Source organism: Rhipicephalus microplus, chromosome 4, assembly GCF_043290135.1.
Source record: "Rhipicephalus microplus isolate Deutch F79 chromosome 4, USDA_Rmic, whole genome shotgun sequence".
NCBI lineage: Eukaryota > Metazoa > Arthropoda > Arachnida > Ixodida > Ixodidae > Rhipicephalus > Rhipicephalus microplus.
The window spans coordinates 137,113,353-137,124,346 of NC_134703.1; the positions used below are offsets into that span (position 1 = coordinate 137,113,353).

General features: G+C 47.4%; 1 protein-coding gene across 1 annotated transcript; it reads right to left on the bottom strand.

Moving 5' to 3' along the window:
• Nucleotides 1-851: 851 nt before the first annotated feature.
• Nucleotides 852-4,918, bottom strand: LOC119172375 (uncharacterized). Its single transcript, XM_037423440.2, has 3 exons — nucleotides 4,826-4,918; nucleotides 2,655-3,010; nucleotides 852-946 (listed from the first exon to the last, which is right to left on the bottom strand). Exons 1-2 carry the CDS (start codon nucleotides 4,835-4,837, stop codon nucleotides 2,657-2,659), a joined length of 366 nt encoding a protein of 121 aa, XP_037279337.2. The 5' UTR covers nucleotides 4,838-4,918; the 3' UTR covers nucleotides 852-946; nucleotides 2,655-2,656.
• Between the last annotated feature and the right edge of the window lie 6,076 nt (nucleotides 4,919-10,994).

Below are 10,994 nucleotides of genomic sequence, written 5' to 3' on the forward strand. Positions count from 1 at the left end.
TTGATTGATGTAAACTCCTAACGTGCCTTTATTTTGCTAAGAAACGCTTCGTATTTGAAAGCACGTTTAGAAATCGGCATCTTTATTTTGGTCATATAGGCAGTTCATGTCGATATGTGGCAGCCTTGGCACAAAGTCTCTTTCAGAAATTGCCTGAATATCATGTATAAGAAATTATTGTTTTTAATGATGATGTTGCCCCATTACCAACCCTCCTTTTAAAGCGTTATCGCTCCCCTGACACCAGTTTTAACCTCCTTCCCTGTACTGACTCTTGCGGGACTAAACTAAGTAAGTGTGGCCCACTGGCTCAAGTGGGTCGCACGAAATTTGACGCTGCTGCTCGGTACAATATATAAAGGGGGTGTGAAAAGGGGCTTTCTCTGGGTAATAATGAGGCAAACAAACCTTTTGTGTGTCTGTTATTCTTTAGCTTGTCTTCGTTACTTGCGCTGTTGTACAGTATGTCCTACCCAAATGCCGCAGTTTCTTTCCTTCTTAAATTGATTTTTTTTCAGCAATGCGTTGCTTCCGCACTTAGTTATGAATCTAGATATGTTTACCAGTGAAAGTGAAACCATCGTAATGAAAATATCAAGTTTAGGTAGGTGACACGCACTGAGCAAGGCAAAGCAGTTCTACACGTTTTGCACTAGGACCGAACACACATGAGTGCTGAACGTCGAGACACTACACAAAAAATGGTGAGTGTCGTCACTTCTGTGTAAATTAGAAGTGGCGTGTCTGCCTCGGAAATACATGTACGTCAACGTATGTTTTCGTTGTTGAATGGGCTTTCTGTATTCTCTTGCTTGCTCTATTTGAAATAAAAACGATGTGCAGACCACCAATTAGAGCAGTTTGAAGGTATTTATTCAAATTTAAATATCCGTTATGTACAGTTTGTCTTGCATTTTCTTGAGTTGCTTTCCGCAGTGATGGTATACTGAAATAAATGAGAGAAGAGAGGTTAAAATTAACTTTTAACTTGTGTTCCCTTGTTCACGGCATGTTGACTGTCTACAGTACTCGATGTGTGTTCTGCTTAGACTTGTATGTCATATTAGGACTGGGTGTGCACGATTAGACGTAACTTGCTGCGGCATGAGTGTCTCGCTTTGCGTCTTGAAGGCGCGAAGTCTCAGAACCTCCCACAACCTGTCGGCTGCCTTTCGCAGAAGGCAGAATTATTCTACTCAATCATAAATTGAAACGACCGTTGCATGGGCTGCCGCAGACCATTACCACCTTCTAATGTTACAATAAGCAGCTCTTCGCTTATCAAACGATCGAGAAAACATAAAAATAGGAAATATTTAGAACTGCACGAACTTTCACAAGTAACGAAACTTGGGTTTCAGCAAGGTGGTCATGCATTGCCATGTGAAGATCTAAGAACGAAGCGCACAACCACATGGATCCTACTGCTCCCTTCCTGTGTACAGTGTTCCTTGTGTGCTTCGCGCATTGAGTTTGCACAACTTTCACCTGTCTTACACACCTCTCACACTATAAGGGAAACATGCAGGAAGTGTCGTTTTCCTATAGTGGGTACATGAGTGTTAGAGTGCATAAATGCAAAGATGGCTCTTGGATTATTCTGGACCAAATAAGCCACGCCTTTCGAACAGAATACAGATGTCCGACGTAACCTTCCATTGTTACCTCCGCTTGTATACAACTGTTACACTTACAAATGAGCCGAGGCTGCCTGTACCACCGGAAGTAGAAGAGAAAGGTTAGGTGTCCTTTTACCTAAATAATAGGCTCAAATAACGGAGACCAACAAATATTGCGTAACTCCTCTACCCCTTTGAAAACCAATAGTGCCCTATTGCGACTGAAGAGCTAGACTTTATAAGCTAAAAATAAATAGGCAACTTACTTTCAATTTATTTTGTTCTACCCTTTACTAATAAGTTTGAGTAACTTATTCACTGTGTTAAAAGAGTAATAAAAACAATTTCTTTGCCAGAGACTGTAGAAACCACCCAACAATACGCTGCCTCGCACTGAAAGATATCTAACCTCGCGCGTGACTTCATCTTGAATTATTACTAATACAAACCACTGATGCCACGCTATATCACAACGATGCCACACTTCCTCCTGTGTACGCACGCTGCTTGCGCCACATATTTCCGCGTACATAGTCAACCTCCCCCCCCCCCCCCCCATTTTCATTACTTCATTTGTGAACGAGACCCCATACGTGAGTCAAAACGTCTTTATATCATGTTTTTTATCGGCGCCTTATTTTTACATTTATACCGTGATTATTTCCAGCGAGACGAGTGAGTTTTTTGTTCACTCTAGATTTCATTAGTGAAAGTAGGGCCTCCTCAATAGCTTCCTCCTCAGTAGCTTCCTGCTCAGTAGAATAACTAAAATTCTAGCAAATTGATCTCTTTCTTTGAAGATTAAATGACGGTATCAATTCAAAATCCATTGCTAGGATCAAGTGCTTTCTACCACTTTGATGTGAGGGCGAACAGCTCTTTTCGTTTTTTAAGTAATTTTACCCGCACAAAATGTGCAAATCCTGCAAAACTATTGCCTAGGGTGTGTACTCTAAAAATTGTCTGCCTCAACTTCTCCATTTCCTAAAAAAACTTATAGAACTCAACATTTTTAAGAAAATTGAATATACGTACGCTCAACCCAGAAGGCCATGTCCACCGAATTTGCCGCCGTGGACTCCGCCGTAGGTTCCAGCGTAGGAACCAGCGTAAGAGCCACCGTAGGCACCACCGTAGCCGCCACCGTAGCCGCCACCCAATCCACCTCCGAGACCTCCGAGGCCTCCGTGTCCGATACCGACACCACCACCAAGGCCTCCAATTCCTCCGTGTCCAATTCCGACACCACCAAGGCCTCCGCCGTATCCGAGACCACCGCCGTATCCGATACCTCCACCGTGGCCAAGGCCAATGCCGCCACCGAGTCCACCGCCCAAACCACCAGCGAAGACGGTGGAGACGGTGAGGCAGAGGACAGAAGCAACGACCACCTGCGAAGTAAATGAGTTCAGTGCATTCATTTTTAGGAGTGGTAACAAACGGTTCGCAGGTCAAAAAAGCCGTGTGAAGCAAAAAGAATACTAATTTTGAATCAGATTTGTAGAAAAACCAATGAAAGGGAGCGTTTCTTAGATGCAAGAAAACGCTCACTTACGAGGTACAGGCAGGTAGACGAGGTACAGTTATCATAAGTTGTTGAGATTTTACACGTAATAAATCTATCCTGTTTGCGTTACACAACCTCTTGCGATATTTCATTGAATTGAAACAAATGCGCAGGTCATGATATGGATGCGATGAAATCAATTCTGCTCATGCCTTCGACATGCCGGTTTCATATGCTTCTCTTAACATTTTTCAGGCCAGGTGCCTCGCATACATCGATCACACCGGCTCTTTCCAGCTTACTACAACGTTATGAGTTTACGCTCCGACATCTTCAATCAACAGTGATTATCTTTTTCGTTAGATTTACTTTTGTACGGCTTTTTAAATGTCTTTGTTTCAGCGGTGTTTCTAAAAAATTAATGCTGGGTAACGTCTGCACCAAACACAACATATGGGTAGCCCATGAGTCCTTTCATTGTACGCTATCGAATTTGCAAAAAATGCCTACCAATATTAGTCTATTAAGGTATGCTCAGTGTTACAATGGTCCTTGCCAAACTTTCCATTGCGTAATCGGGTCACTAATCCGAAGTTGAGTGCTTACAGCTAAATGTCTGAAAAAAAAACAGAAACTGAACTTCTACAGTTGTCAATCGTAACAATTTTTCTTTCTTTTTTGGCTCGTCTGTCTATTGTTGCTCTAAATGCGTAACTATGAAAATGAAAGAATAGTTATTACTTATTTTCTAACCTAGCCTACAAAATAATTCCTGTGCGTAAATGGGCACTGCGTTGACATAGTAGGCTTGACTGATTTTGTCTTGCGTCATGACAGTAATTTTCGAATATGTAACAATGTGTCAGTTGCAATGTCTGTTTTTAATCTCATACCTATAATTGTCACAGCGATGCACATTGAAGCAGGGGCCCTAAACTGTCCCTGTAAACTGAGGCTTCGTTTATCGCAACTGAAAGTATGTGAACATAGTAAACGCTCCGGCGTGTTACCTCCTTCATTTTATTTCAATCCCAAGTTAAGTTCAAGTTTTACAGGTGCCTAAGTGTCCGCATATGTCGTTTCAGGGGTTGCCGTGTAACCACTGCACTGGCGGCTATTACTGAATGTTACGGACAGCATCACATACGTCTAGCGGAGATGCGGGCACGTACTAGCTCTGATATATTAGATAGGCCATTCAGCCCTGGCTCGAGCTGCGGACATGATACCTGATCTGTATAAGCGCGTATCATGGTCTTATTAGACAAGTTCAGCCCTTGAAATGTAAACACCAGTGCTTACTTACTGAACGGGATCTTTATTCTCTATCACTGTGCTGCGAATTCGAGAACAGGGGGGATCCTTAACCCATTCATGTAGCTTTCTGAAATTATTAGTGCTTCTGACATGGCCGAAATTTCTAGACATGAAGTATTATAGGCTCGGTAAACATAGCTTTCTGGTTTATTTTATAGTCACATAACCAGCTGAGCTGACAGCTTTATTGAGGGTAAAACAAGTCAGCACGAAATAAAGTGATTCAAATCACAGGGTGCTTGACGATTTCACTGTTTTAAAAAGCAAATCAAGTCGCAATATGCAAGGATTCTCCATGTCACTACAATAATTACCTCTATTTAAGCTTATTAGCCGAGAAAATTGCTAAAATCTACAAATTAAAAATACAAGGAGGTCTCACCAGAGTCCTCATAATCAGGGCGTTCCTTCCCTTCACGTTAGGCGACAGAAAAGTGTGATTGAGCCAGGAGCATTCAGTGCCTTTTATACTGAAGTTGACTTAGCTACTCCAGTCTAATTAGCATACGACCGTTGACATTCCTTAACTTCTCTCTCGGTTTTTCTCGCTTGCTTTTCTTCACTTATAAGCTTCGCAAGCACACTGCCGATAGAGTACATGCTGTACGTGATCAACTGCATTACCGTACTTCTCAGTTTCTGTCTTTTAACTGGCTCTCATTTCTAACACCACGTAAAGCCCATTAAATCCGTCTACCTCTCCGCAAGGTCGCGTTGTGAAGACGTGGGTGTCACTGCTGTACCTGAATAAAACAGGCACAGCCCAGCCGCGGTGGTCTAGTGGCTAAGATAATCAGCTGCTGACCCGCTGGTCGTGGGATTGATTCCCGGCTGTGGCGGCTGCATTTTCGATAAATGTGAAAATGCTGTAGGCCGACGTGCTCAGATTTGAATGCACGTTAAAAAAGCCATGGAGGTTGAACTTTTCAGAGCCCTCCACTACGGCGTCTCATAAACATATGGTAATTCTGAGACGTTGAACCCCATATCAATTAAATCAATGCAACAGGCACCAGCACGACGTTTTATTTTGGCTGGTCTGTCACAGTTTCTCAGAGATTATCTTTTGTGCACACCACACTCATGAAATACGAGCACCGACTTCCGCTGCTACACTTTTCTGTCGCAAAATACTAGCGGGCAGATATTGCTAAACGATGTGTACAGAAATGTGCAGAAGCAACCAATTGGAAGGTCAAGCAAAAAAATGGCAAGCTTATCAAAACGTGCCCTACATGTCTACTGTCCAAATGACGCATTAAACGTACTCACACGTAAAGATTAACGCCCTTAACGTAGCAATTGTTACTTCCCTGTGTCTGAAAAGTGCGCCCTTTGTGCAAATGGACACTATGCAGTGTGTGCAGTGACCTCTATGCGCCCGGTAACTACGGCAAAACTGTTCCGGTGAAGCCCAAAGCTTCAATTCTCCCCAACACAAGATAAGCGTGCGCACGCGTGAGCATTCACTCCTCCCTCTCCGCGGGCAAAGTACGCGTGAAAGACGAGAGCGCGCGCCACCACGTCGTGACGATCTGGCGACACGCGCCATCTCGCTGGTAATGTCGAAAACACAATAGTTCTCCCGAGATGGCCATTACCAGCTGTTAGTAGTAGATATAAAGAGCATGCCGTGTCAATGTTGAAAGAGGTGCTGCTTCGTGGCTCGGGCTCAGGGGCTAACGCAAGAGGTCGCCAGTTTGATTCCACGTGCCGAAGCATTTTTCTGCGTTATTTTTCTTTCTTACGTTTTTATACACCTTTTCACATGAAGGAAAACGCCATCATGATGGGCTGTGTGTGGGAGTACAAAGGCTAAGGGCATAGCGTTGTCAGTGCATTTTCGAGGAGACGCGCCAGTTTGCACAGCCCAAGGAGGGCTATGGCGGCGCCCAGGGAGGCGTTTATGAAAAGGTGAATACATTTAAATACGTATACATAAACGGTGAATGATAGCGACGCCTGCGTTGAAGTTGACGCCGGTGGCAAAATTTAGCTGATAGTGTCAGTATAACTGCTATTGGAATTAAAAAATAGGGTGTGCAAAGCGTGTACAAAAAACCACGGGGGCCACTGGGCAAGTTCCTCAACATGGCGCTGCCTGAACAACGTGGCTACGACCCTACGACTCTGTCGTGGTCGCATATCCCGACAAATCCATCAGACGACGGCCCATCCACCATTTCGGCGGAGCAAGCTGACATTTTTCAACTTGTCGAGGGTCGGCGTCGCCGCCGAAGAAACGCGGAAGGAGCGTTTGCACTAAAAAATCCTCTCAACAATTCAGCCACTGGAGACGCTTGCGCTCCATCTCCTAAAGCTCCACAAAAGACTTAACCAGTCTCCAAGTGGACGCCGAAACCAATGGTCAGGATGAATCCTGGCGACTACGTGATCGTGCTCAAGCCACGCATCACAGTAGCCCTCAAGGCAGCGTTTCAACAAGGTGAGCTCGGCGCTGCCATTTCCCAACTCATCGGAAGGCAGTACATGAATGACATCACCATTTCTCCCAATTGGGAGCAAAACATCATCATCTGTGGCACGCAGAATAACGAGGTGGTTCAGAAACTGCTGTCGGACTTTCAAATCAACACCAGCAAAGGACCGCTCCCGCTTCGCGGTCACCTCAAGCTCACCGGTGATGTGTGTCGCGGCGTGATTTCTGTGCACAACCTCGAAACCAGTGCGTCTCTGAAACATAGTGTGCAGTGGCGTGGCGGTGAACTAGTCTATGCGCGCAAGCTGGGGAACTCCAACTTAGCTGTGTTGACTTTCGCGGGAAGGAACGTTCCGCGTTTCGTCCACTATAACGCAGAACTGACTCCCGTCAGGGAGTACAATAAGACAGTGCCAGCGTGCTACCGCTGTGGGGCACTGGGGCACCGGGCGGATATCTGTCCCAACCCGGTCACCGAAAGATGCAGCCTTTGTGGCCAAAACGTGGGCGCCGGTCCTGAGGGAGGGCCCCCCACGAATGCAACCCAACGTGCATAGTTTGCGGGGGTCCGCACCTCACCAGCTCCCGCAAATGCACTGAAAAATTCATCAGGCTTCAGCAACCAGGGTCCAGGACATCGGGGACCCCAACGAAACCGAAGCGCCGGTCAACTGGCAAAGCGCCAATTCCTGGTAAAGCAGCAACAGCAACGCTACCACCTGGCGCGGCGGAAACTCCAGCTTTCGGCGCTCCATCTGGCAACGCTGCACGCAACCAACCCAAGGTAGGCAATTGGGTGGAGGTCGCCTCCTCTCCCTCCTCTCTCTCCTCTCCACCTTCTTCTGCCACAAGCACTACCGAAACACAAAAACACAGGCATGAGCTCGCCCTTTTGCGATCTCAGAATGAAAAACTAGCCAGCGAACTTGACTCGCTCAGAACCAATCTCACTACTAAGCCCTTGTTGAGCGACGAAGAGGAAAATATAACAGACAGGGAGATTCCTACTACTGTAGAGAGTCGCGTCGCAGCCCTGGAGACCCAGGTGAATGCAATAGAAACACAATTGGCCGACCTCCCCAAAATTATCCACGACACCTTCGCGCGTCATATGGAGACCGTCATCGCACAGGTGACACAAACAGTAACTCACATTATCCAAAATTGGATACAAGACAATCCACGCGTCCTCAAGCGTGTAGGGCCAATTAGGGACGTTAATCGCCCCTCAAAATTTAACAGAGTGACTCCAGATGAGTCGAACTTTTCTGAAGACTCCAGTACGTCTGCACAGGGTGCAAGTGAACTGAGTAATCTTAAAAACACAACCCCACCCTATATCTCCGAACATGGCCTCCAACCCTAGGTCGCGAGCCAGAGCAACTCAGCCGTTGTTACTAACACAGTGGAACTGCAGAGGTCTCAAGAACCACAAGAAGCGGGCTCATTTCCGCCTCTATCTTGAGACCTTTGAGTTCCTCGTTGCCGTGGTCACCCTTCAGAAACCCGACACGGACGTCAAACTAACAAATTACACTACATTTCAACACAACCCGGAAACATGTATACTTGTTCACAAGCAATATACTGCCCAGGAAGTCACACTCCCCACAACACCGCCTTTCCCATACACGATGGTGTCGGTGCAGCCTATAAGGCGATCTGACCGACCTGTTCATATTTTAAACATTTACTGTCCCCCAAAGCTTAAGAACGTCACGTTCAGCGCAACTTTCACACAAGCTATGCAGGTGGCAGGACGGGACCCCCTCCTGATCGTCGGCGACTTCAATGCCCCAAGCAGGTTATGGGGTTACCCACGAGAAGACACGCGTGGAAGGAAGCTTGCGGAACTTCTTTCTACACTTGGAGTCACCCTCCACACTGATCCCGCCAACCCAAAACGTGTAGGCAACTCTGTTCAACGAGATACTTGCCAGGACCTCACAATTACACGCAACATACGCCATGCCGACTGGCTGAACACACAGGACACTCTCGGTAGTGATCATTGTGTATTAAACACAACCGTGTACATGCGTCCCTTAAAACGCCCACTTACACAAGCTCGTATCCCAGACTGGACAACTTTCCGCACCACTCTACCTATTGTAGACCCTCTCCAGTCAGGATACGACACCTGGTCTAAATCACTGACGTCTACACTGAAACAACACGAACAGCTGATACAGCTCACGGAAACTCAAACGGACGTGGACAACCACCTCCTCCATCTTTGGCAGGCCCGCCGCAGCCTCACCAAACGATGGAAAAAACAGAAACATAAAAGACGCCTCAAGAAACGCATCCTAGAACTCACGGAACAAGCTGCGGAATATGCTGCTCAGCTAGCCGACACTAACTGGGTGGACAGGTGCAACACGGCTGCACGCCAGATGTCTGGTCGCAACACGTGGCGCCTGTTTCGCGCTCTCATCGATCCAACACAAACACGCACGGAAACTCAACGTCACTTACATAAGGTCATGCACAACTTTACAGGAACGACAACACGGCTGGCAAACACGCTCAGGGACCGATACCTGTGCACCACCAAGGACCCCCGGACGGCCGCATACTCCTACGCAGGCAAAAAGAACACGCAGTTGGACGCCCCGTTCCAGCTCCATGACCTCCAGGCGGTCTTACGCAAGATGAAGCGTCGCACTGCACCAGGGCGTGACCAGGTTACGGTCAAACTGTTGGCCAATCTTCCCGACGCAGCCTACGCCACGCTCCTCAAATACATCAATAGCATTTGGGACGGAGAAACTCCTCTCCCTCTTGAATGGAAATCAGCTCTCATGACCTTCATCCCGAAGGCAGGTAAACCTATTGACGTGGAGAACCTTCGCCCCATCTCCCTCACGTCTTGTGTCGGCAAGCTGATGGAAACGATGGTGCGCGACAGACTCTCCGAGTTTTTAGAAACACAGCACACTTTTGCGGACACCATGTTTGGATTCCGCCCTCAGAAGTCAGCCCAGGATATACTTCTGCAGCTACACCATGACATATTAGATCCTGTTGAATACCCCCACAATGACAACGTAGTCCTGGCCTTGGATCTTAAAGGAGCATTCGACAACGTGAAGCATGAGGTAATCCTTGACCACCTCAGTCAGACCAACTGTGGTTATAAAACATTCAATTATGTTAGAAAGTTTCTTACAGACCGTCAAGCCTACATACGCATACAAGATGAGGAACATAGGCCTTACGTCATCGGCTCGAGGGGAACTCCTCAAGGCGCGGTCCTCTCTCCCCTCCTATTTAATATAGCCATGCTTCATTTCCCCCCCAAATTGGCTTCTATACCAGGAATACATCACGCTCTTTACGCAGATGATATCACGATCTGGGCCACGCAAGTTAACCTGGGTCACATGGAATCATGCCTGCAAGCAGCAGCGACTGTAGTCGACGACTACGCAACCTACTGCGGACTCCAGTGTGCCCCGGCTAAGTCAGAATTTGTGCACGTACGTCCCTCCCCTCAGGACACAACTCAGCTCCCTATCAGTCTTCCCTCGGGACCGATCCGTGAGGCCAAGGAGATCCGCGTCCTTGGCCTCTTCATACACCACCAACGCAAGGCCGACACCACAATAGCCAAACTTCGCACGGTGGGAGACCAGGGGGGCCGTATGGTCCGCCGGGTCTCCAACAAGCGGGGCGGATTATGAAGTAGGGATGCAATGCAGCTTGCCCATGCTTTCGTAACGAGTAGAATACTCTACTCGACTCCCTACTTGCACCTACGCAAACACGAGGATGATCAACTCGAGGTCATCCACCGTAAAGTTATTAAGCGGGCTCTCGACCTCCCTATCACCACGTCCAACCAGAGACGTCTGGCCCTAGGCGTGGTGAATACCTACCGGGAACTTCGAGAAGCCCACCTCGTTAACCAATACACGCGCCTTGCACAGACCCATTCCGGTCGCCGCCTCTTGGACCGAATACACATCAAACACGATTACTATATTGAGGAAAGGGTGAGAGTGCCAGAACCTTGGAGACGCGCCCTCCGGGTCCGACCCCTTCAACACAACATGTCCAAAGAAAACCACAGTGGTCGCCGCCAGGCGCGCGCGGAAGCGTTGCAGTG